This window comes from Delphinus delphis, chromosome 20 (genome assembly GCF_949987515.2).
Source record: "Delphinus delphis chromosome 20, mDelDel1.2, whole genome shotgun sequence".
NCBI classification, from domain to species: domain Eukaryota; kingdom Metazoa; phylum Chordata; class Mammalia; order Artiodactyla; family Delphinidae; genus Delphinus; species Delphinus delphis.
The window spans coordinates 5041713-5069557 of NC_082702.1; the positions used below are offsets into that span (position 1 = coordinate 5041713).

General features: G+C 42.9%; 2 protein-coding genes and 1 pseudogene across 2 annotated transcripts in view; 1 reads left to right on the forward strand and 2 right to left on the reverse strand.

The window, feature by feature from the left end:
- Window positions 1-349: 349 nt before the first annotated feature.
- LOC138413914 (zinc finger protein 836-like) lies at window positions 350-14999 on the reverse strand. Its single transcript, XM_069540203.1, has 4 exons — window positions 14835-14999; window positions 8312-8401; window positions 6019-6145; window positions 350-1820 (listed from the first exon to the last, which is right to left on the reverse strand). Exons 2-4 carry the CDS (start codon window positions 8324-8326, stop codon window positions 619-621), a joined length of 1344 nt encoding a protein of 447 aa, XP_069396304.1. The 5' UTR covers window positions 8327-8401; window positions 14835-14999; the 3' UTR covers window positions 350-618.
- The window catches only part of LOC132416987 (zinc finger protein 665-like), a 49237-nt gene continuing 23159 nt past the window's right edge, over window positions 1768-27845 (reverse strand). Inside the window, exons 7-8 of the mRNA XM_069540202.1 lie at window positions 16428-16517; window positions 1768-1820 (exon numbers count right to left, since the gene is read on the reverse strand). The gene's annotated coding sequence lies outside the window, so the exon portion shown is untranslated. The remainder of the gene's footprint in view (window positions 1821-16427; window positions 16518-27845) is intronic.
- Window positions 11624-15707, forward strand: LOC132416986 (large ribosomal subunit protein eL22 pseudogene; annotated as a pseudogene).

The following is a 27845-nucleotide window of genomic DNA, read 5'->3' on the forward strand; positions in this document are numbered from 1 at the left end:
TCATGACATCTGTAAGGTTTCTCTCCAGTAAGAATTCTCTGAAGTGCAAGGACTGCATTTCGATTAAAGACTCTGCCACACACATCACATTTATATGGTTTGGATCCTGTATGGATTATCTGATGATGCCAGAGAGTTAAGCCATGATGAAAAGTTTTGCCACACACATTACGTTTGTAAGGTTTCTCTTCAGTATGAATTCTCCGATGAATTGCAAGGTATGAATTTTAACCAAAGACCTTGCCGCCTACATCACAATTATGTAATTTCTCTCCTGTACGGATTATCTGATGCCTACTGAGGTATGAGCCCTGATGAGAGGTTTTAGCCACACTCATTCCATTTGTAAGATTACTCACTATTATGAACTGTTGGATGACTTGCAAGGTTTGTGTTTTGACTAAAGACTGGGACACACTCATTCCATTTGTAAGATTACTCACTATTATGAACTGTTGGATGACTTGCAAGGTTTGTGTTTTGACTAAAGACTGGGACACACTCATTCCATTTTTAAGGTTTCCCTCTAGTAGGAATTTCCTGATGAAGTCCAAGGACTGCATTTTGATGAAAGACTGTCACATACGTCATATTTATATGGTTTTGCTACTCGATGGATTATGTCATGCCTACTGATGCCTGAGGAAGAAAGAAAGATTTTCCCACAGACACTGCGTTCTCCACAGTATGAATTCTCTGATGAGTTACAAGGTCTGAATTTTGACTAAAGACCTTGGCGCACACATCACATTTATGTAATTTCTCTGCTGTATGGATTATCCGATGTCGAGTGAGGGTTGAGCTCTGATTAAAGGTTTTACCACAGTCATTACACTTGTAAGGTTTCTCTCCAGTATGAATTCTCTGATGAACTGAAAGCTTTCTTTTCTGACTAAAGACCTTGCCACACTCGTTACATTCATAAGGTTTCTCTCCAGTATGAACTCTTTGATGAATTACAAGGTCTGAATTTTGACTAAAGACCTTGTCACATACATCACATTTATGTAATTTCTCTCCTGTATGGATTATCCGATGTCGAGTGAGGATTGAGCTCTGATTAAAGGTTTTACCACACTCATTACATTTGTAAGGTTTCTCTCCAGTATGAATTCTCTGATGAACTGAAAGCTTTCCTTTTGTACTAAAGACCTTGCCACACTCATTACATTTGTAAGGTTTCTCTCCAGTATGAACTCTTTGATGAGTTACAAGATCTGAATTTCGGCTAAAGACCTTGTCACATACATCACATTTATGTAATTTCTCTCCTGTATGGATTCTCTGATGACTCCTGAGATTTGAGCCCTGATGAAATGTTTTGCCACACTCATTGTAAGGTATTTCCCTGTGTGGGCTCTGGTCTTGTGTCAGTATTGAAGGATGCATAAAATATATATTAGAAATGTTGGTTTGGACAGGAGGAGAAATTCCTTCAACTGGTGAAAATGAGGAAGTACTGCTGATACTCTTAACAGCTTTATTAAAATCATCAATTTTCTGTTTACTTTTAAACATATGCAGTTCATCCTGAAGGCTTAACACAAGTCTATTTCCAATATGGTTGTTTCCTGCATCCCTTCCACCATGTTGACTTCTTCTGTCAGTGACATTTTGGTTATGGGATGTAGGGATATTTCTGCAGTTCCTTTCATCATGTCTCCACTGAAATCCAAAGTCAAACATATTCTCCTGTATTTCCGAGAGGTAAAACGGTTCCTGGATTTCATGTCTTCCCAAAATCACTGTTTGGAATACTCCTCCTCTATCAATGTTTGATTTTAGCTGTAATTTCCTTACCACGTGTATATGAGAAATATCTACAAGATATAAAGAACCATACATTTCCTATTCATTACACTGCATGATAAATGTTTCACGTTGAATATGTGATATTAAACAAAAGTAACACTTTTCTCAAACAGAGTTACGAAACTTTTCAACCATGGTGTTAAATTTTTGAAGAACAGTAAAGAATAGGACTCTTCACTACAGAAAGAGTGATTACACGTAATTCAAATTAAGTTCAGCGTAGCATCGTTTCAACCACTGTGACAAAAACATTCAAATGGAAAAACTTACATTAGCTCTCAAAAAAGGGTATTTTCCACGGTGACCACAAAGCACATACCAACTAACAGTAAACACACAAATACCAGAAGTTTAAAAAGGAAATCTTAAGGGAGATGCAAGAAGAAGTGAGCTATGTAACTAATACTGTTATTCAAGCATCCCTGCTGGAAATGGTTTCTGAGTCATCACGGCTGCACATATTGATTTAGGTCATCTACTGAAAAAGTTTTTCAATGGATGAAAGGGAATCATTTTTACAGTGTGAGTAATGAGGAAGGTGGAGGGATGGATGATGAAGTGCTGCAGAAACTGGGGAGATCAAGAGAACAACTTAAATACGTGACCAACGACAGTGATTCTATCCACATCAAGAGACAATGTAAATGGACTTCCCTGGCGGTCCAGTGGTTAAGACTATGTGCTTCCAAAGCAGGGGGTGCAGGTTCCATCTCAGGTCAGGGAACTAAGATCCCACATGCTACGGGGTGTGGCAATAAATAGATAGATAGATAGATAAATAAATAAATATATAATACAATACAAAAAGAGAGACAGAGAGAGACCATGTAAAGAAAGACCAGGACTGATAACAGGACTGAGTGGAGGAGAGGGAATAATAAACATGGGGTATCATAGCTTGTGATTGCATATATGTGTGAATAAAACTGTATGAGGCAACTAAAAATAATGTGGTTAAAAGAAAAGAAGAGGGGCTTCCCTGGTGGTGCAGGGGTTGGGAGTCCGCCTGCCGATGCAGGGGACGCGGGTTTGTGCCCCAGTCTGGGAAGATCCCACATGCCGCGGAGCGGCTGGGCCCGTGAGCCATGGCCGCTGAGCCTGCGCGTCCGGAGCCTGTGCTCCGCAACGGGAGAGGCCACAACAGTGAGAGGCCCGCGTACCGCAAAAAAAAAAAAAAAGAAAGAAAGAAAAGAAGAGGACTTCCCTGGTGGTGCAGTGGTTAAGAATCCACCTGCCAATGGAGGGGACATGGGTTCGAGCCCTGGTCCAGGAAGATCCTGCATGCTATGAAGCAACTAAGCCCGTGTGCCACAACTACTGAGACTGTGCTCTAGAGCCCGTGAGCCCCAGCTACTGAGCCCACATGACACAACTACTGAAGCCCACATGCCTAGAGCCCATGCTCCTCAACAAGAGAAGCCACTGCAATGAGAGAAAGCCCGCACGCTGCAATGAAGACCCAATGCAGCCAAAACTAACTAAATAAATAAATTTACAAAAAGAAAAAGATTAAACTAAATTTTAAAAATTAATTAAGGGAAAAAAAGAGAAAAGAAGAATTGGCCCAGCAAGTAACACAATACTATTCCTTGTTTTTTGGCCATGCCATGCAGCTTGCTGGATTCTTAGTTTCCCAAAAAGGGATCAAACCTGAGCCCACGGCAGTGAAAAGAGCTGAGACCTAACCACTGGACCACCGGGGATTTCCCAGTACGATTCCATTTATAACTGTGGAAATTATACTCTGGGTATGGGGCCAAAACAAAAGGGATGTAAAAAGAGAGAGAATGGGACACTGAAGCAATATAGCAGGTTTACATTTATTACATTATTTACTACATAAGGTATCAAATTGAATATTCCATAGGCCCCATTTCTATGCATATAATCACAAAGTACATACATAATATCCCAGGAGATGTGAAAGAATGTTTTAGCCGAAACCTAAAGGAAAAACTACAATAAGGCCATCAAAAAGAGAGTTTCTTCCATATAAAAACATACAGATACAAAGAAACTGAAAAGTATAAAAGCTCCACAGAATACTGTAAAAAGAACAAAACTATAATATAATGCAGCAATTACATTATTGGGAATATATCAAACAAAATGAAATCACTGTCTTAAAAGATACCTACACTTTGGGCTTCCCTGGTGCCGCAGTGGTTAAGAATCCGCCTGCCAATGCCCGAAAAACGGGTTCAAGTCCTGGTCTGGGAAGATCCCATATGCTGTGGAGCAACTAAGCCCGCGCGCCGCAACTACCGAGCCTGCACTCTACAGCCCACGAGCCACAACTACTGAAGCCTGCGCACCTAGAAACCGTGCTCCGCAACAAGAGAAGCCACCGCAATGAGAAGCCCGCACACCACAAGGAAGAGTAGCCCCCGCTCGCCACAACTAGAGAAAGCCCGCGTGCAGCAACAAAGACCCAATGCAGCCAAAAATAAATAAATTAAATAAATAAATTTATAAAAAAAAAAAAAGATACCCGCGCTCCCACATTCATAACAGCAGTAATCACAATTGCCCAGGCATTGAAACAACCTAACTGTCCAACAGATGGATGGGGAACAAATCTGGGAGATACACAGAATGCAATTTCATTTACACATAAAGAAGAAAAAAATCCTACTATTTTTAACAGCACAGATGGACAGTGAGGATATATACTCAGTAAAATTATTCAGAGAAAGAATAAAACTGAATGATCCCATTTATGTGCAAAATATATTTTTTAAAAAAGAGGCATGCTGGGACTTCCCTGGTGGTCCAGTGGTTAAGAATTCGCCTTCCATTGCAAGGGACGCAGGTTCGCTCCCTGGTCGGGGAACTAAGATCTCACATGCCAAGAGGCAAATAAGCCCAAGTGCTGCCTCAGCTGAGCCCGCGAGCTCTGGAGCCCGCCCGTCACAACTAGAGACGCCTGAGCGCCACAATGAAGACCCAGTGCAGCCAACAAAAAAATAAATACATAAATAAAAATAAAGTAAAATTAAAAAAAGAGGCATACTAAGAGCAACTTAAAGTAGAACAGCTGTTACTGAACTCCGGTAGCAGAATGTGGAGATATTAGTCAAAGGAGTAAATGGCTGAGGTAGCAAAACAAGCAGACAGGGCTTGAGACAGCTCCTTGCAGGTTCTGAGGTGCCAGATGGAATGAAAGAGCAGCCAGTGTTTTCCCATCTTCTGATTAGGTCTTCAAAGAACACAAGATGGGGGTGGAACCCAGAAAGGCTCAGGGGCTGGAGTCTGGAGGCATCAGCTCTGATCTATAGAGACTGAGAACTGAGCATCCAAGGGAATCAAGTCCAAAAGGAGAGCTGAGAGAGCAACAGACCCCTTTAAAACAACCCTGTTGGGGCTTCCCTGGTGGCGCAGGGGACACGGGTTCGTGCCCCGGTCCGGGAGGATCCCACATGCCGCGAAGCGGCTGGGCCCGTGAGCCATGGCCGCTGAGCCTGCGCGTCCGGAGCCTGTGCTCCGCAATGGGAGAGGCCACAGCGGTGAGAGGCCCGCGTACTGCAAAAAAACAAAACAAAACAAAAAACCCTGTTCACGCTCCTCAAAATCAAGCAGCAACAAGTTCACAGGGGCCACATAGCCGAGTGCAGCAGATCATGATAAAGACTGCCTTTGTCTTTGGTGAAGCTCCCGCACCACTGGAGGGGGAAAGAATACATTTTACATGTTGAGGGACCGAGTGATAACTAAGGGAGAAGAAAAATTTCCTCTCAGACTTGACAACGAATAGATTTCTGTTTTCGCAAACAACTCTCCCATTTGGTAGAGTTTCCCAAACACTACTCATGCTGCGGTGGGTCTGGAAACATATTTCACAAACTCATCCACCGCTTGCCTCCTTCTCGATGCAGAGGGAACGATGAAATATGCAGACATCTAACTCTTTTCCAGTAGGTACTGAATCAAAAGCACAGAGGTAGAGCACAGGGAATGAAATATTTTAAAAGTTTCCGCTTGGGCATTAGACACACTTAATCACTTAAAAAACTCCTGGTGTACCACAAAGTGGCCAGATCATCTGAAGAAAGGGCATGTTTAAACTCCTGATGCTAAATCAAGAAGCTTTTCATGCCTCAGTCAACGTGGCTTTGAGCTCAGTTAAGCAAGGCAGGGGATTCCAAAAGGCAAACCAGGGAACATGCAAAGATACCCTCCTGACTTCTGGAGGGAAGTTATCCTCACCCACAGAGATCAGGTTCCTGTAGGTCTCCAACATCACGTCCCTGTACAAGGCCCTCTGAGCAGGGTCCAGGCATTCCCACTCTTCTGGAGAGAATTCGATGGCCACATCATTCAATGTCAACTGTCCCTTAAATAAAAAAACATTTCACCAAGAGGACGTGAGGAGAGTTCTTATTTCCATACAAAATGAGTAGAGGTAAAAGATCAATTAGGTTGAAGTATGTATTCTGACAGATCCATGGAAAGGTATTTGAAGCTAACTGGGTGTGTATTTTAATTTCTTATGCTTTGTCATAGAGATTACAATATGCTTCAAATCAATTTACCCTTCTCATTCTTGTGGGCAATACATAAAATATATGCAAATAAAAATTCAACACCGTGTTGTCCATGTGGAAGTGTTAGATATTACGTTCTATACACTGAGGGATAATCATCCTTCTGGAGGTGGAGGAACATGAGTGGTGTCTTCAGAGACGACAGAGTCCACAGTGGCTCTATAAAGAAAGCTCAAGACCTCCAATTATGATGATGATAACAGCAGCAAAGAGGAACATTATGGGCTTCCCTGGTGGCGCAGTGGTTGGGAGTCCACCTGCCGATGCAGGGGACGCGGGTTCGTGCCCCGGTCCGGGAAGATCCCATATGCCGCGGAGCGGCTGGGCCCGTGAGCCATGGCCGCTGAGCCTGCGCGTCCGGAGCCTGTGCTCCGTGGCGGGAGAGGCCACAGCAGTGAGAGGCCTGCGTACAGCAAAAGAAAAAAAAAAAAAAGAGGAACATTATATGAACACTTCCTATATGCTGTGCATTACTCTAAATGTTTTACTCTAAATGTTGTTAGCAACATCAAAGCTCATTAAAGAAAGATCTTTTCCCAACTTACAGAGGAGAAAACTGTGTCAGAGACACTCTGAAAAACTCGACTGAGTTCAGCAATCTAAGGAATCATACACTAAGCACATGAACTTGGTTGGGCTACACCATGGTTGGGCTCTGGAACTGAAGCTTAAAAATCAAAGAGTTAAGTAACACATAGAGCATTAAAATTTCATTGACAGACGATTACCTGAGAAAACTTTAAAGAAGTTCAAGGTAAACAACATGGAACAGCCTAAAAGTTCATTATATACGTGTACACGTACACATACACACAAAATGTTAGTAATCTTATTACTATTTAAACCATGAACATGATACTGTAGAAAAAATTCAAGGCCAGGGAATATATTAAAGATATAATATGAATTGCAAAAAGATATCTATAGATTTAAAATCATGATGTCTTTTATCTAAACCATGGACTTGCACATCCATGCACATATGCACACATGTCAACGATAAATTAACTGAAACGAGAGTGGTCTCCTGACAGATTTTCAGACTATTTTTTCATTATCATATTTATTCACGTGTATTTCAGGATATTTCTTATAGAAATGAAAATGTACAAACTGTATTAAACTGAGTTTCTCAACATGATTCTATAGTAGGCTACTAAAAAAGAAAATAATACAGACATTAAAAAAAAACAAGAATACTTTAACTCCAATTTCAATAACTATATTCAAAAATATAAATCTGTCCATTTGAATTTATACAGATAGGCATTAACAAAAACCAAAAAGGGTTTCTGTTTTTCCACTAACAAAACATTGATTCAAAATTAGAAAAAAATTTTTTTAAATTAGAAAAGTTATTACTACTATACATTATTTTAACAGACTAAGAATAAAATTCTCACAATGGTAAAGTAAAAAGTTTCTTGGAGAATTATAAAACATAACAAAAAAGAATATGGAAAAAATATATTGTTATTAAGAAAGAACATTTCACCAATGTCGTGATCAGAAGGAAAGGGTCGATGCATTCCCTCTGACGTTACAGTGGAGTGAAGGGGGCTGGCCAGGTCTCCTGCCTTTCACCACTGTACAGTGTGCCTGAGCAGGGACCACTAGAGGAAGTAACAGGAGGAAAACAGAGAGCTAGAGTGAAAGACAAATCTAAAGACAGGAAAGGCAAACAGCAAAAGGAAGGAAAAAGACATTCTATCCCACAGACAGCAAAAGTAAACAGAAAAACTGACATAAGAGACAAAAGACATTACGTAATCATAAAAGGGTCAATTCTCCAAGAAGATATAACAATTATAAACACGTACTGAGGAAAGGCACTAGGTAAGGATGAATGCATAGGTGTCAGGAACAACACCTCAGAGTCAGAGAGGATTAGCGTGTCCAAAGAAGGGAATTTCAGGATGGATACACTGAAGAATCAACTGAGAACATGACTTCACCTGAGAAAGAGCCATTTCTTACTCCTTCTCTCTCCTCTTCCTCCTCTTCAGGGCTTCTTCCTCAGACCATGTGAGTCTTTAGAGGTCGATCTTCAAAGTTGGAAACAGGCTGTTTAATGCTTAGAATCAACACACCCCCTTCCTGAGTCACCACCACACGCACAGGGAAGCCCTCAGCATGGGGAACAGATGGTCCTCTGCTGCCCACTGTCCCAGGAGGGGCTCAGGACAGTAACTCCCACACACAGACCAACCAGTGAGTTTTCCCACCCTTTCCTTCAGATCAGGCTCCCCTCCTGGTGAGGCCCTCATGTACCCAGCAGCAGTGGGCACCTCAGCTGGACCCGACGATCCCCTTCAGGTCACAGACCAGCCCTGATCCATCCCCACACAGAGCAGAGCCCTCACCCTCAGCCCAGATCTCAGCCCTCAGGAACGGGGGGACCCAGAGTCCTGATGTTCAATGACGGATCCAGATTGGAACATCCTGGGGAACCTTAAGTATTATTCATGTTGGGCCCCATCCCAGCTCCTTTAAAAGGCATCTCTGGTCGGGGGGTATAAAACATATGAAGATGCCTTACTCAAATCAATGTGAAGCCGGGGCTGAGCACCACCTAGAGGAGGTGAGCCCAGCACACCTCACGCTTTCTTTTTCTTTTCAAGCACTACTGAGGTATAATTGATGAATAAAAATGGTGTACATATAGGCTGTACAACGTGATTATTTGGCAGATTACACAATGTACAATAATTATCAGCATCAAGTAATTTACATTTCCATTAACTCACAGTTACCATTTTGTGCCTGTGTAGTGAGAACACTAAAATTCTACTCCCTCAACAATTCTCCAGTATATAGTAACACACTATGATCAACTGTAGTCAGCATGGTACACACAGATCCCCAGAACCTACTCATTCTACAAATGACAGTTTCTAACCCTTGGGCAACATCGCCCCATTTTCTCCACCACCCAGCCCCTGGTAACAACCTTTCTACTCGAGAGCTCTATGAGTTTTACATTTCTAGTTTCCACACAGAATTTACCTTTTTCTGTCAGGCTTATTTCAGTGAGCATATTCATTCTAGGTTCATTCATTTCGTCACAAATGATAGGCTCCTTCATTTTTATGGCTGAATTTTGTGTGTGTGTGTATACATACATACATAGATATAGATTTCTATATAAAATCTCTTCATTATTCATGCGTCAACATTATGGTTCTTTCTACAACTTGGCTGTTGCGAATAATGCATTAATGCTCATTGGCGGCAGACATTTCACTCAATATACTGATTTCATTTCCTTTGGAGATCGAGCCAGAGATGGGTTTGACAGATTGTGTCTGTTCTACATTAAATTTACTGAGAAACCACCATACTGTTTTCCGTAATAGCCATATCATTTACATTCCCATCAACAGGGCATTAAGTGTGCTCTGTTCTCTGTATTGGGCCTGTGTGTGTGTATGTGTGTGTCTGTGTGTTGAGACAGATAAAGAGAGGATAGTACAGAAACAAGCATGAGCCTGGCAGCAAGAAAGTTAACAGTTATTTCTTCCCAAGGATGAGCCTCTAGACTTTAGATCGCTGTGGTGTTGGGGCCCTTTGATTCTTAAAACAATCTTTCCAAACATGACAGGACTTTATGGTCCGTGCTAGACACATACCTAGCAGAAGCTCCCTGCTCAAAATATTCTGCCATCTGACATAGAACTCATAATTTCCCATATGGACACAAATAAACTAACAAACTCTTACGGGATCCAACACAGTCTCCAGACCCTCTCTTAGTGATCCTCATATAAAATACCAAATAACAAACCAAGCTCTTCAAAACTCATGCATCAGGAAAAAACACATATGGAGACACCCAAGGATCAGTGGACCCAAAACCCCATACTTTCATTTACAATGATTCCAGCACAAACACTGTCGTCTCCAAAACCTACCAATTAAAAAGATGTCTCCAATGATACACATGCCTCAGTGAGACCCCAACATGCCCAATGAAGTGCTCTCTTTTGTATCTTTCATAGTGCATCTGAAATATTCTTCACTCACAACCCAAAATGCTCAAAAATAGCAAAGGTAATGCGAAAAATGATCTCTGAGACTTTCCCTGTATTACTTGGAGGTTTACACGATGATTCTTGCCCTCCCAAAAAAGCCAACACAAGTCACTGCTTAGAGTGGATTCTACAGGGCACCCTGTAGATCCATTCCTGCGGTACCACGGCAGCCACCCTCCTATACCCAGAGCTCCCTATGGGTATATCCCAGGCCACAGCTCTAACAATACTGGGGGAAAATGGTTCTCTCTTTCTAAATCCACTGTCTTCATTCCTCCTCAGGAATGAAGGTGTGACCCAATGTAACCAATACATGCAAGCCTCAGTCTCAGCATCTATGTTACAGGGAAGCTGAGCTAGGAGCCTACGGCACCTCAAACCCACAACCACCCATAAACCCATGTCCTGATGCTCCAGACAGAATTAAGACATCCCTTGCCAACACTTCCCCACATCCCTTGATCCCACAAGGGACAGGTGCACACATTCACTGGGCTCAACTTGATGCCACACCTGCGGCCATATCCCTCGTGCAGACCCATACAGGCTCTGCTTCACTTCCCCGACTTCTCTATCTCTCCTCCAGGCGAACAAGAGGAAACGTGACTTCTCTATCTCTCCTCCAGGCGAACAAGAGGAAACGTGATAAAGGGCACAAAGACCTCTCAGCAAAGATCTTGCAACAAGAACACAGAAGCTCCCGCCCAAAGGACACTGGGCGTTCAGTATGAAGGTCAAAAAGCTGGCCCTCTGGAGAATACTTGCTGGCAACTAGGGACGTTACGGAGTCCAGTTACACAGGCATTTGAGTTCAGTGAGACAGTTACAAAGAGAGAGCATCCCTAAGTTTCTTGTCTCCTGTTCTCCCTACTCACATCGAATTGGAAAATACAGTCCCTATTTAGGGCACTCTCCTTCACATCCCCTTAGGTTCTGGACCTTCTGCCCCCCCCCTTAGCACAGTGAAATCACTACCGCTGACTCTGAGCAAGTGAACTGCTGGAAGGCAAAGCACCTGTCAAGGTGGCGACTGGTCCCTGGATGTGCACACCTGGAACACCTGTAGCTACAGCAGAGCAGTAACGCAGCAGAATAAACGTGAGGACACCTGACAACACTGCAGGAGGAAACCAGTTGTACAGGGCTTCTTAGGCCTCCCTACATCTTTTTGCTCTGGAGTAATTAAGTAGGCACACAAGGTAAAGATCAATAAGTGCTGAAATACCCAGAACAAATATGGGAACCACCCTCATCACCTACCCTGTTACCTTCGTATTCCCTGAGGAGTACTCAGCCCAATGGAAATTCCTAGCATCTGAAAACATCCCACGAGTGAGGCGTTGCAGTGACCCTGGGAAAAAGATGAACACTGTGTCCTTCGGTGGAGGTTAAGGACAAGAGACTCAAAATAATCAATGGAGAAGTGCGTTTCTGTTGAGGGTGACTGATATTGAGGCAATAAAATCTGGTTAATGTCGCAGAGATTGCCGGGGGGTGGATGGGGAGCCATCTCTGAACTAAGACCTGAAGGAGGGTGTATGGCCAGAATCATGCTCATTTAAAAGAAAAAGGTAAGAGGAGCAACTAAGATCTGAAACATGAAAGGTATTGGTGTGAGAGAGAAAAGGTAATGTGACCAGGACAGAGTGAACCATGAGAACAGGGTCAGCTCCCAGGATGAGGCTGAAGACGCCGGCTGGGCCCTGAGGATGATACAGGTCTGTGTAGCTACAGGAAGGAAACTGGATTTTGTCCCGAGGACAAATAAAACCCTAGCATTTTTGCTTTTCATTCTGGGATGACTGGGAACCGTGAAAAATTCTAAATAACACAGGACACTCTCACTAGAAATAATTCCCACACACAAACACACAATTTGGCCAAACACTTCAGGAGTCAATATTCCTCAGACTCACAGTTTCTGAGTCTAGCCTCTCATCTCCATATTACAGGTGGGCTCCCTGAGGAAGCCCAGAGGGGAGACATGTCTGAGGAAGCCCAGGTTGAATCCAGAGAATCAGGTAGAACTAAAGTCTGAAATGGGATCCTGAAGGGCCAATGGGCAGACTTTGTCCTCATCGCCTGTCGAATTTAAAACACCAGGACCAACCTTCATGTTCCTGACCAAAGGAAACTTCTCTTTCAAGGTCTGATCAATTCAATTGAGTATTCAATTCTTCTTTCCAGATCTCAGTAAAATATTTAAACATGCAGATTCGCAAAAATACAGCTACTGGTGAAGAAAACATTGTAAGGGGTCAGCTGAAAAATAAACTGTGAACAAACTTTTTCATCATGAATAGATGGCTCTGTTGGAGGAAGGTTCCAAGTCAATCCAACTCATCCTTCATCATTTGCAAAGAACACTAAAGAGGGACCTGAGTGAAACATCTTCCTGTCACCTCACAGCTATTTTAACACACCAAATAAAAGAGAAAAAAGACAAATATTAGACTAACTGGTTAAATTAGGTTTTGACTGTTAATGTAAAAGACCAATGACCTCTTTACCAAATACTCATCAAAATAGTCTAAAATTATTTACTAGTTATCAAAGAAGTTTTCCAATATATAAGATGAAGAGGAAAAGCACTCAGGCCTCATAGAAACCTGAATCAATAAAAAGAAATAATTTGTGAATTATTTTTAATCTAAAAATGCTGGTGTCGAAGTCTTTCAAAAATTGAGGATTTACCTTATTTAGAAAAGAATGACATGAGTAGACTACCTAAGGGAACCAAACTTATTCCAGAAGTTAATAATTACCCACAGGAAAGTAGAAATTGAATGTGCGAAGATTTATTCCAAGCTACACAAAGAATTAAATGTAAAGAAACCAGAAAGAAAGAAAGAAAATTCATTACAGAAACCAAAACTTTTAATGTTCCTTTAAAGAGGCACCATGTGGTGACAAAGCTAGTCATTTCTTGTGCCACTAGTCTCTCTCCTCTCCTCTACCTCATGCCAGGAAAATGGAAGGGGGTGACCCACAACTGTCTGAGTCAAGTCACTGTGCCTTGGCCGAACAGGAACTGCAAATGGAAGTTATCTTCTCTTACAAATACTTACAAAATACACAAACCTTTCACTTTTTGCACTTCCCATCCTCATCTGTCTAACTGAAGCAAATAAATTTTAATTCCTTAGATTCTAAAGCTACAAATCAACATTATCACAACATAATCATCCGTATCCAAACAACTCACCACCCATCTGGACCCAGTTTCTCACCTCTACCTGAACCACTATGTGTTTCCACTTCACTCTGTTTAGCTGTCTCCTATTTCACCTTTTTGTTCCCCTCTACACGCCTGCTGTTTCTCCCCTCCCAGTTCTCCCTCACCCTTGTCCTGCGACTTCTTCCCCTTCTTGCTGCTTTCTCCCCAACCTTTATGATTGTCCTAAATATCCATGTATGTCTCCATCTTTTTCCCAAACTCAGCTCCCTCTCCGATCTCCAGATTACATCCTTTCTGTAACTGCTACAATGCCTTAGTCTGCACTCTCCGGCACCCCAGGTGGCTATGCCTCCTTTCTGCTTTCTCTCTCCTGCTCTTCTAGTCACTAGTTTTCCTCTCCTTCTCTCCCAGCACCACGGTTCTCTGAAGGGCACGGTTGCAACTCTTTCGCTCTCCGCCCACTCCCTGTGTGAAGTGCCTCCCTCCTACCGGTGATACAAGGCCCCTCCCTATGTTACTATCCCATCGGTTCTCTCTCATTCTTTCCTCCTTCTCAGTTTTTCTGCTTCTCTCCCAGTCGCTCGGTCTCTGCTTCTCCTGATCCCCCTCGCCCACGAATTTACAAGGATGAGGGATGGTGACTGAATAAGATGCCACCCTACCGGAAGAGACTATTTTCCAGCGGGGTGGAACCTGGGGACAGACATACACTGGGTGCCACAGGGCTGGCCCAGGTCACCTCTCCCTACGCGGGGTGAAAGGAAGAGCTGACTAGGAAGGAGAGGCCTGCGGAGCAGGAGCACCGGCCTGAGGAGACGCGAGGACAGAGGGGCTGGGAGGGAGGGAGGGGGTCTCCGGAGAGGGGCGGGCTCTCCAGAACCCCAGGACCGGGGAGAAGACGCGGCCTCTCCGGGAGCGCGGCGGCCGGCGCTGCCCTCCAGGGGCCGAGAGGGCCAGGCTGGGGGCGCGAATCCACCTCGCGGAAGAGGACTTTACACTGCGAGGGCGAGACATTAACAGGTTTGAAGCAGGGAAATGTTGCGAAAGGCGGTGTCTACGTGGACAAGGTAAAAAAGCCAAGGTCAGGGACCAGCCTCAGAGCGAATTCAAACCCAAAGGAAAAAACACCCGTCCTGTGACCGCGACGTCTGGATTTACTTGGCGTGGAGGGCCGGCTGCTGTGATTTTACCTCCATAGTGACTGCGAGACCCCGAGGATGGAGTAAGGGGGACCGCGCGGCACATATACACTACAAAGAGAAAACTTACGGTCAGCCGCACGACGTTCACCTCGAGCTCACCCGGTCTGCTTCCGTAGGAAACCGCGGACACGCAGAGAGAAGAGGCGGGGCTTCCCGGGCGGGGCCTGGGCGGAGCGCTACGTGCGAGGGGCGGGGCGGGGAGAGTGCAGGTCTGCGAAGTGAGCGCGGGAGTGCGGCGCAGGGGCCGAGGTTCCTCTACCTTGACCTGTTTAGTTAACCGTCCATAATACTTTTAAGGTAAAAGCGTACAATTGTATGGGCCGGTTTTGCAAAAACTAAGAAGATTCCTCGTAAGTTAGCTGCAGTTACAATTAATATAAGCACTTTAAGGAAATAAAAACTGGATTTTTCTTTGTATTACAAATGAAAATGTGCATTAAAAAAAGAACTCTAGCTATGTAGAATGGTTATTTCATACTGAAACCCTAAAGAACGGATATTCTGACCTTCCAGCCTCCGCGGCCGCCTTGGAGCCCCTGAAAAAGCTTGTGGCAAAGGGGGGCAATTAAAAAACCAAAAGAAGCAGGTCCGGAAGTTTACTCTTGACTGTACCCATCCTGTACAAGATGGAATCATGGATGCTGCCAATTTTGAGCAGGTTCTTCAGGAGAGAATCAAACTGAATGGAAAAGCTGGGAATCTTAGTGGAGGCGTTGTAACAAAAGCAAAAGCAAGATTACCGCAACTTCTGAGGTGTCTTTTTCCAAAAGGTATCTGAAATATCTCACCAAAAAATATCTGAAGACTAATCTCCGAGATTGGTTACGTACGTTAGGTAGGTGCTATCACCAAAGAAAGTTACAAATTGCATTACTTCCAGATTAATCAAGATGAAGAAGAGGGCTTCCCTGGTGGCGCAGTGGTTGAGTCCGCCTGCTGATGCAGGGGACACGGGTTCGTGCCCCGGTCCGGGAAGATTCTACATGCTGGAGAACAACTAAGCTTATGTGCCACGACTATTGAGCCTGCGCTCTAGACCCCATGAGCTACAGCTAAGGAAGCCCATGGGCTCTAGAGCCCGCGTAACGCAACTACTAAGCCCACGTGCTGCAACTACTGAAGGCTGCACACCTAGAGCCCATGCTCCACAAGAGAAGCCACCGCAATGAGAAGCTGGTACACTTCGACAAACAGTAGCCCACGCTCTCCACAACTAGAGAAAGCCCATGCACAGCAAAGAAGACGCAACGCAGCCAAAAATAAAAAAATAATTTAAAAAATAAAATAAAGGGCACTAAAATGAGGTATGCCTGTATAGATGTTATAGAACATTATCATAACCACAATTATATTTGCAGTTAAGTCATTTAAAAGAGTCAACAGATACTAACAAATTAAGTACAGATGTTGAGTTATGGAAGGATAGAAATAATTAGTCTTGTTAGTGTAGCAACATAATTAAGCAATTTGTCACTGAAACCAGACAACCTGGATTCAATTCCCGATTCTGTCACTTGCTGGGATGCAAATGAATGGGTCTAAATCTGTGTTTGTCCTAAAATCCTTCATTTGTGAAATGAGAATAAATATTAGTGCTTTTCTGAGAGATGAAAATTTAGTAAGTTATTAGGCATAAACCCTTAATAACAATAACTCTTACCTGAAGTGGGATAATGACGAAATATAATATAAATCAGACTGAAGATCGCCTTTCCAAAGAAAATATTTTCTTTTTGCTCAGGATCAAGTCCTAAGTGGAGGATATTGGGTGTCAGTTGTCATGCTATATATACGTAGCACAAATCTTATTTTCTCTGCAAAATGTAATGGCCCTGAATGTGAATACCTTCCACTGAGAAGTGGCAGAATGGCTTCCAGGCATTTTGGCAATGGAGACTGTCTCATTGTCACAAACTATACTTGGAATTGTGGGGTCTTTCTATCTTATTCATCCTTATAATCTCATTCAGTTCACTGCATCCTTGTTCATTTCCACAATCTTGATTTTCAAGCACTTTACCATACCAATTCCCAAATTAAAAGATTTCATCTCCCCATCTCCCCATTCTAGTTCTTTCATTAAATTGATCGCCTAGAGGAATGCTCTTTTATCATGTTTACAGTGCACCTACTTTATATAACTCACTGAGTTATGTACGTATTCATGTCACAAGAATCGGAAAACAACTCACTGATTTATGCATCCCTTGTTGTAAAAATGGAAGATGTGGATTAACTGGTGGCGCAGTGGTTAAGAATCCGCCTGCCAGTGCAGGGGCCACGGCTTTGATCCCTGCTCCGGGAAGATCCCACATGTAGCGGAGCAACAAAGCCCAGGTGCCAAAACTACTGAGCCTGCACTCTAGAGCCCATGAACCACAACTACTGAAGCCTGCAAGCCTAGAGCCCGTGCTCCGCAACAAGAGAAGCCACCGCAATGAGAAGCCCGCGCACCGCAACGAAGAGTAGCCCCCCCCCACCCCGCTCACCGCAACTAGGGAAAGCCCGCGCACAGCAACAAAGACCCAACGCAGCCAAAAATAAATAAATTTAGTTTTCAAAAAAGCAATACATTTTTAAAAAATGGAATATGTCTGGGAAGAAAAAATAATGCTAAGGAAAAAGTGTATTTTAAAAAACACAACAGTTACACAGGCATAAAAAGAAACGAAATTGAGTTATTTGTAGTGAGGTTGGACCTAGAGTCTGTCATACAGACTGAAGTAAGTCAGAAAGAGAAATACAAATACCGTATGCTAACACATATATATGGAATCTTAAAAAAAAAATGGTTATGAAGAACCTAGGGGCAGGACGGGAATAAAGACGCAGACCTACTAGAGAATGGACTTGAGGACACGGGGCTGGGGGAAGGGTAAGCTGGGACAAAGTGAGAGAGTGGCACGGACATATATACACTACCAAATGTAAAAGCGATAGCTAGTGGGAAGCAGCTGCATAGCACAGGGAGATCAGCTCGGTGCTTTGTGACCACCTAGAGGGGTGGGATAGGGAGGGTGGTAGATGCAAGAGGGAAGAGATATGGGGATATATGTATATGTATAGCTGATTCACTTTGTTATAAAGCAGAAATTAACACACCATTGTAAAGCAATTATACTCCAATAAAGATGTTAAAAAACAAACAAACAAAAAAAACCACAGGGACTTCCCTGACTGTCCAGTGGTTAAGACTCTGCACTCCCAATGCAGGGGGCCCGGGTTCGATCCCTGATCAGGGAACTAGATCCCACATGCAGGCTGCAACTAAGAGTCCACATGCTGCAGCTAAGATCCCGCGTACCACAGCTAAAAGATCCCGCATGCCGCAACGAAGATCCTCCATGCCTCAGCTAACACTCAGCACAACCAAATAAATAAATATCTTTAGAAAAATAAAAAAATAAAAACAAAAATTATTACAGTAGAAAATAAAACATGTAACATATTGCTTAGTAACGTTATTTGAAATGAAAATTTTAATAGCCCTTGGATAATTGCTCTTCTATGAAATTGTCTATTTATATTATCCAATAAACAGTTCCACACATTAATTTTTTTTTTTTTTTTTTTGCGGTACGCGGGCCTCTCACCGTTGTGGCCTCTCCCGTTGCGGAGCACAGGCTCCGGACGCGCAGGACCAGTGGCCATGGCTCACAGGCCCAGCCGCTCCGCGGCACGTGGGATCTTCCTGGACCGGGGCACGAACCCGCGTCCCCTGCATTGGCAGGCGGACTCTCAACCACTGCGCCACCAGGGAAGCCCCACACACATTAATTTTTATTAAACAGGGTAAATGTATTCAGCCAATTTTTTAAAATAGTATTTTACAAGCATTTTCAACAACCCAATTGAACAGCATGTCTGCTGCAGGAGAAAAAAAAAATGTAATAACATTATTAGCATGAAGAAGCGTACAGTGTGTCCTAACCAAGAAACCAGGAAGTTCAAGAGTAAATATTGCATTTAATTGAACAATCTGACTCCAGCTTTTGATGTTTCACTACTGACACCGAATAAGCACAACCTCTTCCTATCCAGCCTATGTGGGCAAGCTGATAAAGAAGCCTGATGGCTCCATCCTGTGACACAAACTGAAAGTTCAAACCGCAAGTGTATCCTCCATCAAGCCTCACCCGGTAATCACATTAACACACCAAGCCAGTCACCATTCCGTTCTCTCAAACCATTTTAAAACACCTTGGAAGTCTCCCCTGTCCCCCTAGACAGCTGAAGTATGTAACAAATATTCGCATAACACTTTAATGTTAGCATCAACCTCAATGACGAAACAAAACTTTGGATGGGGTTCCACCCTATTCCAGTGAATGGTTACAAGTGCACATTACCAAAAATAAAGAATGTTTGGGTAGTGAATGTATGAAATTTCTACTTTATCTCTCAAAGGAAAAAGTTCCTCTTGGATATTGTTCGTTTTTAAAACTCATGAACATTGATATTTTCAAATTATTTCCCTGAGCGATTCAAGCATAAGAGATCGTATGATTTTTAATTTTTCTAATATTTCACATGTGCTTACTATATTCCTATTTTCCCATAATGTAGATCAAGGTGCATGCCATGTACTGCATATTCATGAATGGGGGACAGGTTTTAGGGAGTGTTGAAAAAAATAAAACAGTCCCAAAGTGGTCATTTGCCCCAAAGACAGCAAAACAAGACTTTATTGCAGTTACACCCCTCCCAGGAATGTGACCTTAAACCAACCACTCTGGAATTTCATGAATGATACCACTGAGGTAAACAAAAGGATAAGACCTTTGCCACACCTCCCCCAGAAAAATGTAACCTCGACGAAAAAATTTTTCTTCTCTTAGCAATAAAAAAATTTTTTAAATTATATGTCCTGGAATTATCTCCAAGATATATACTAATGAAAAATTTAAGTATAAAACAGTGTGCATAGTATGCTGTCACTTGCATCTATTTTTTTTAACTTCATTTTATTTATTTTTTATACAGCAAGTTATTAGTTACCCATTTTATACATATTAGTATATATATGTCAATCCCAATGTCCCAATTCATCCCACCACCACCACCCCCTTTCCCCCTTGGTGTCCATATGTTTGTTCTCTGCATCTGTGTCTCTATTTCTGTCTTGCAAACCAGTTCAAAGTACAAACAAAGCAGGTTTACACTTATTACATTATTCGCTGTGTAAGGTATCAAACTAAATACTCCGTAAGTCCCATTTCCATGCATATATTCACAAAGAACACACATAATATTCCGGGAGATGTGTAAGAATGTTGTTACTGAAACCTGAAGGTAAGCTGGAAGAGGCCATCGAATGGAGATGGATAAATTTATCCCATACACAAACATACAGATACAAAAAATCAAATAGGATAAAACTTCTTCAAACGATTTTAAAAAGAACAAAGTTATTATATAGTGCAGAAATTACACTATTGGGAACATATCAAACGAAAAAAATCTAGCAGATATACGGAATGTAGTACCATTTACTCAGGAAGAAGAAAAAAATTCTGCTATTTTTAACAACACAGAGGAACAATGAGGTTATCTGCTCCGTAAAGTAATTCACAGAGAATGAACAGATGGTACTGAATGATGTAACTCATGTGTAAAAAGAAAAAAAAAAAAAAAAGAACCAAAGAGTAACAAAGACAAAAATACTGGTTATCAAATCCTGGGACTTGGTAGAATGGGGAGATATTAGTCAAAGGAATACATTTCCTGCTGTAAGTTGAAAGTTGTAGAATTTAATGTACACCATGGTACTTACAGTTATCAACACTATACTATATGCTTGAAAGTCAATAAGATAGTAGACCTTACATGTTCCCAAGACACATAAAAAAACTGTAATTATGTCACAGGTGAATGTAGTAAAGACCCCACTGAGGTACTTATTTTGCAAGAAAAGTTCACACTATACACCTTAAACTTATACAATGATATATATTAATTAAATTTCGATAAGTAAGGGAAAGAGAAAATTTTAAAAGTACAAAGAAAAGGTTGTGGTTTATCAAGTGTATGAAAACTAATTTCAAAAAAAAAATCCAAAACAAAATAAAAGATCTTACAAGTACAAAATATGCATAAACTAGCAGAACATAGAAGAAAGAATTAGATTAGAGATCAATAAAATAGGGGAAAAGAACTACATAAAATCACACCACCACAAGTTGGTTATTTGAAGAGAACAAAACTGACAAACCCATATCTAGAATAACTAACAAAAAGAGCAAAGACTCAAATTACTAAAATCAGAAATGAAAGAGCGGACATTACAAATAATTTCAACTGATTCAACAGAAATCAAGAAAATTAGAAGAAAATATTATGAAAATTCTATCCCTGAGTATTGGATAAACTAGAAGAAATGAATAAATTCCTAGAGAAACATTAACTACCAAGACAGAACCATGAAGAAATTAAAACCTCTACAAACAAGTAACTGGAAAGGAGATGGAATCACTAATCAAAAACAATTCAACAAAGGAAAGCCAGATATATTCACTTCAGAATTCAAGACAACATTTGAAAACCATTAAGAACAAATTTACTTAAACTATTCCCCCCCAAAATGAAGAAAAAGGAACAGTTTCAAACTCTATGAGGCCAGAATTACTCTACTACCAATGCCAGTCAAAGACAATACAAGAGAGCTTTCCCCAGTGGCGCAGTGGTTAAGAATCTGCCTGCCAATGCAGAGGACACAGGTTCGAGCACTGGTCCGGGAAGATCCCACATGCTGCGGAGCAACAAAGCCTGTGTGCCACAACTACTGAGCCTGCGCTCTAGAGCCCGTGAGCCACAACTACTGAAGCCCAAGTGCCACAACTACTGAAGCCCACATGGCTAGAGCCCGTGCTCTGCAACGAGAAGTCACCACAATGAGAAGCCCGCGCACCGCAACAAAGAGTAGCCCCCACTCGCTGCAACTAGAGAAAGCCCGCGTGCAGCAACAAAGACCCAATGCAGCCAAAAATTAATTAATTAATTAATTATAAAATTAACATACCAGGGACTTTCCCCGTGGTCCAGTGGTTAAGACTCTGTGCCCCCACTGCAGGGGGCACGGGTTCAATCTCTAGTCAAGGAACTAAGATCCCACATGCCTCGCAGCAGGGCCAAAAACCAAAACAAAACAAAAACCATGCCAGGACTTCCCTGGTGGTGCAGTGGTTGGGAATCTGCCTGCCAATGCAGCGGACACAGGTTCAACCTGGCCCAGGAAGATCCCACATGCCGCGGAGCAACTGAGCCCACATGCCACAACTACTGAGTCTGCACGCCTAGAGCCCATGCTCCACAACAAAGAGAAGCCACCAAAGTGAGAGGCCTATGCATGGCAACAAGGAGTAGCCCCTGCTTGCCGCAACTGGAGAGAGCCCGGGCACCGCAACGAAGACCCAGCACAGCTATCTATCTATCTATCAATCAATCAATCAATCAATCAATAAATTAAAAAAAAACATATCAAAATTATCAAAATTTACACCAGGCACTGTAAGCTGTACTACAGGGGAAGTCCGCACTACATAAATCTTTACAACAACAAAAGAGAAAGATGCACACTCTGCACTACTGTTCAAGAAAATACTAAACGCCCTATCTAGAACAGTAAGACAAAAACCAAAAACTCAAAGTTACCCACATGGAAAAAGTACAATTTTCTTATTCTGTAGGTGATAAGGTTTTGTATGCACAAACCAAAAAGATTTCACGAGAAAACTACTTCCTCAAAAAACAACTTTAGAAAACTTGCAGCATAAAGAATCAGCACGCAAAAATCAGTTGCACTTTTATACACAATGAACAAGGTCAACAGAAAATTAGAGAATAGTCCTATAGAACACTTAGGAAAAAATTAGCCAAGGAGTTGAAAGACTTGTACACTGAAAACTACTAAACGTTCTAAAAGAAGTTCATGGAGATACAAATAAATAGAAACACACCCTGTACTCATGGATTAGAATATTCCAATTTTAATATTTTTTAATTAATTCATTCATTTATTTATTTATTTTTGGCTGTGTTGGGTCTTTGTTGCTGTGCGCGGGCTTTCTCTAGTTGCGGCGAGCGGGGGCTACTCTTTGCTGCGGTGCATGGGCTTCTCATTGCGGTGGCTTCCCTCCTTGTGGAGCACAGGCTCTAGGCGTGCTGGCTTTAGTAGTTGCAGCACGTGGGCTCTACAGCACAGGCTCAATAGTTGTGGCACACGGGCTCTAGAGCGCAGGCTCAGTAGTTGTGGCACACGGGCTCTAGAGCGCAGGCTCAGTAGTTGTGGCACACGGGCTCTAGAGCGCAGGCTCAGTAGTTGTGGCGTACGGACTTAGTAGCTCCGCAGCATGTGGGATCTTCCCAGACCAGGGCTCGAACCTGTGTCCCCTGCATTGGGAGGCAGATTCTTAACCACTGCGCCACCAGGGAAGTCCAATTTTAATATTCTTAAAATGGCCAAATTACCCAAAGTGTCCTACAGATTCAATGGAATCCCTATGAAAATTTCAAGGGCAATTTTTGTAGGAATAGGAAAAATCACGCTATAATTAACAGGGAGCGGACCTCAATGAAGAGTAGCCCCCATTCACTGCAACTAGAGAAAGCCCGTGCGCAGCAGCGAAGACCCAACGCAGCCATAAATAAATAAATAAATAAATAAAATTTATTAAAAAATTTAAAAATTATAGAATTAACAGAATCTCAAGGGACCCCCAAATATCCAAAATACTCTTGAAAAAGAAGATAGAGTCAGTCATTTTTATTTTCATTTTTTTTTGCAGTTACAACAAATGAGTTCTTGAAATTAAACATCCAGTTTTACAAACATAGTCTGATACAAATCAGAAAATGACACTTGGTTAGAAAGATACCTGGTGCTCGGGCATCACCAGAAAAAAAGCAAGAAGTCAGATATCTCAAAAGCCAGACCATTTCCCACTTCTGAACTTGTCCTCTATTTTTGTTAAAAAAAAAAAAAGAAAAGATAAAAAAAGAAATAAAGGTCAGAGACCTTCCTGGCAGTCCAGTGGTTAAGACTCCATGCTTCCACCACAGGGGGCACAGGTTTGATCTCTGGTCAAGGAACTAAGATTCCGCATGCTGTGCAGCGCAGCATCCACCCCGCCCCCGCAAAAAAAGAAATAAAGGGCATATATATTTATGAGTATGAAGAGGAAACCATTTGCTACAAAAAGTTTTCCTGACAATCTCTGTCTACGTAACAGACCGCTAATCGTGAACATTTAGCACACGAGCACTGAAAAGACACAGAGCCTGTGATGTGAATCCAGCACCACACAGGAGCCCAAAGTTCCATTCACTACGCAGATGTCACCTGGCACCTTACCTCCCTGGGGGCCCTGTCACACTCTAGGACTTAATGAGAAAACCTAACACACCTGGGGGAAAATGGGAATCTAAAAGGGACAATGGTTTTCCAAAATCCTTTGGGGATTCCTAGAAGATGAGCCAGGGTGGGGTGTCTATCTTGATTTCAACGGCATCTCTTGGGCATCCGCAAAGCCCCTTCCTGTGCCACAGTACCTACAAGCACGCCCTTGGAGTGGCAAGGTCATCAGCGGGGCGACGTCGTCCAGATGACCCCACACTGTCCTGCAGTCTTCTTCCCATCAAGGTTCAGTTTTTCTCTCTGATTTTCCATCTAGCAAATCTCCAAACCCCAGGACCTCCTGGTGGTCCAGTGGTTAAGACTCAGTGCTTCCACTGCAGGGGATGAAGGTTCGTTGCCTAGTCAGGGAACAAAGATCCCACATGCCACGTTGCATGGCCAAAAAGAAAAGAAAACAAAACAAACAAATCTCCAAATTCCAGTTTTTCCAGGGGTTTTTGTAATATCAGTTGCCTCTCCATCCTACATGCTAAATACATTGTTTTGATTCATTTCTGCAAAGTATTGTCAAAACTATTGCCCTGGAGACACTTCATGAAATTCTCTTTAAAGCTTTTACATTCACCGAAGTGATCCAGCAGGCAGCCACCCTTGTCCGGGGCGGGGCCAGGGCTGGAAGCACTTGGACCTGAAGATCATGGCCATCGACCAAGCCCATCAGTTTTAGATTTCAAAACATATTACAAAGTAATCAAGATGATGTGGTACTGGCATAAACGCAGATACATAAGCCAATGGAACAGATTAGAAAACTCAAACAATCCCTGGAATATATGGAAAAATGTATAGAAAAGGGTGCCAACACTAAACAAATGGGAAAGGACAGTCTCAATAACAAATGGTGCTGAGAAACTAGATATCTACAAGCAAAAAAATAAAGCTGGTCCTTAACCTGCATCAAAGGTAAATACTATGTGTCAAAAGATACAATCCACAGAGTAAAAAGACAACCTCTCAGGAATGGAGGTGATGAAAGTGATATAAAGAATTTCCAACGGTCAGAGGTTTAGGTTGACTTCATGGTTCAAATTCCAGGCTGGAATAAAACACCCTCTATCACTGATGTCTAGTTCTGAACTTTCCATTCCATTCCCAGTCATTAAGATTCAGTCAGTGACTTGCCCACTTAGCTTCAATGGCCTTTGAATAAGTCAGAACAAATTACCCTTAGTTGGCCTGACTTCCAGATCTCACCAGGTGTTGTGCACATTACTGCCCGACTTTCACGTGCACCATCCAGATCCTGGTTTACAGAGAGCAGACGGTGCATCCAGATGGGGCCCCTAAGCAGCTGCTGCGGGCCAATGGCATTGACACCCCGACTAAACCCATGGGGGTGAAGCCCTGCCCAGGACTACACCCAGTGGAGCCTCTTTACAAGTTCCAGGTCACTGGGTCACGGGGAGACGGGATCTAAGTGGAGATGACAGGCCCTGAGGGAAGGACCTGGGGGACGGTGCGTGTACAGGTGTCAGGCAGGATACTTCAGAGTCAGACAAGTTTACCGAGTCCAAAGAAGGGCATTCGAGGAAGGACAGACAGAAAAACCAACCGAGAATATGACATTACCTGAGTAAGAGCCATTGCAGACTCCAGTTCTTTCCTCTTTCACCTCTTAAGCGCTTCTTCCTTAGACAAAATGAATGTTTAGAGGTCTATCCTGAAAGTGGAAAAGATGCTGTTTAATGCTCAGAATCAACACACCCCCTTCCTGAGTCACCACCACACACACAGGGAAGCCCTCAGCATGTGGAACAGACGGTCCTCTGCTGCCCACTGTCCCAGGAGGGGCTCAGGACAGTAATTCCCACACAGAGACCAACAGGTGAGTTTCCCACCCTTTCTTCAGACCTCGCTCCCCTCCAGGTGAGGCCCTCACGTACCCAGCAGCAGCGGGCACCTCAGCTGGACCCGACGATCCCCTGCAGGTCACAGACCAGCCCTGATCTATCCCCACGCAGAGCAGAGCCCTCACCCTCAGCCCAGATCTCAGCCCTCAGGAATGGGGGGACTCAGAGTCACGATGCTCAATGATGGATCCAGATTGGAACATCCTGGGGCACTTTAAATATGACTGAGGGCTTCCCTGGTGGCGCAGTGGTTGAGAGTCCGCCTGCCGATGCAGGGGACATGGATTCGAATCCTGGTCTGGGAAGATCCCACATGCTGCGGAGCAACTGGGCCCGTTTGCCATGGCTGCTGAGCCTGCGCATCTGGAGCCTGTGCTCCTCAACAGGAGAGGCCGCGATAGTGAGAGGCCCGTGCCCCGCGATGACGAGTGGCCCCCGCTTGCCACAACTAGAGAAAGCCCTCGCACAGAAACGAAGACCCAACACAGCAAAAACGAATAAATAAATTAATAAACTTCTACCCCCAACATCTTCTAAAAAATATATATATATGATTGAGGTTGGGTCCTACACTGACTACATGAAGGGGAATTCCCGGTCAGAGGGTACAAAACATGTCTATGCAAAATGCCTCATCCATCTAATGTGAAGACTGGGTTGAGCACCATGGAAGGACGGATGAATAGTGAAAACGTGGTGTATATATATAGAATGGAACACTACTCAGCCAGAAAATAAATCTTGCCATTTGCAACCACATGGATGGATGAAGAAGGTACTGTGCTGAGAGAAAAAAACTCAAAGACAAATACCACATGGTTTCACTTATATATGGAATCTAAAAAATTAAAAAACAAAAAACGCAAAATACAGTGAAAGGAGACTCATAGAACTAACATGTGATTCCCAGAAGGGGGTAGGGGGTGGTGAGAGAATTGAAAAAGATCAATGTTCATGACTTTTCTCTAAGAATGAACGTACACAATGGGAGTTTTTGATAGATACACTAGAAATTTCACCTATTAACTCTCCCAACACATTTTTGTTAGTTTGTACTTAGGCTTTCTCCATTGGAAAAGGATGGATCCCCACTCAAAGTTTAGATTCGATGGCAGGACTGATGACTCCATACATTAAAGTGTTAGGAGTGAATTCCCTGATGGTCCAGTGGTTAGGACTCCGAGCTCAGCTTCAACTGCAGGGAGCCTGGGTTTGATCCCTTGTTGGGGAACTAAGATCCTGAAGGCCACATGGCGTGGCAAAAAAATAAATAAATAACGTGTTAGGAAAATGTTTGTTACGTAATGAGGCCTTCTGGGGAGAGCAGGGTAGACTTCCCAAGTTTTTAAAAATGGCTAGAGAGGGCAGAGAATGCTGATGGGCTTGTGTTACTCTGGATACAGGACCAGGCTGAGGTGATGGTACTTGCTCGTTGCGTGAACCCACAACTACTGCCAAGGGAAGGCGCACTCAGCTTTATCATCAGCCTGCCCTGCTCACGTGAGCAGAAGAGGAACAGTTTGTAGTGAGACTTAAAGGTGTCTATAGTCAGACCTCAAATATGGAATCAGACTCTTTCACACAAAACTGAATGTTTATTCAAGAGTAAACTCCTGATGTCTTGCTTAGGAAAGACCACAATTTTCCACCTGCTAATAATATACATACTACATTCCTCTTCCTGATTCACAGGGATCTCATTGCACGTTTGTTGGAATCCTAACCACTAGGCCAACAGGGAACTCCCCCATATCCATTCATCTGTTGATGGACATTTAGGTTGCATCCATATCTTGGCTACTGTAAATTGTGATAC

Bases quoted from the DNA above. Each gene is read 5' to 3' on its own strand.
- LOC138413914 (XM_069540203.1), bottom strand. The intron at 1,821-6,018 runs GTGAGGATAACT...TATATCTTGTAG, and splicing joins CAGGAACCTGATCTCTGTGG to ATATTTCTCATATACACGTG.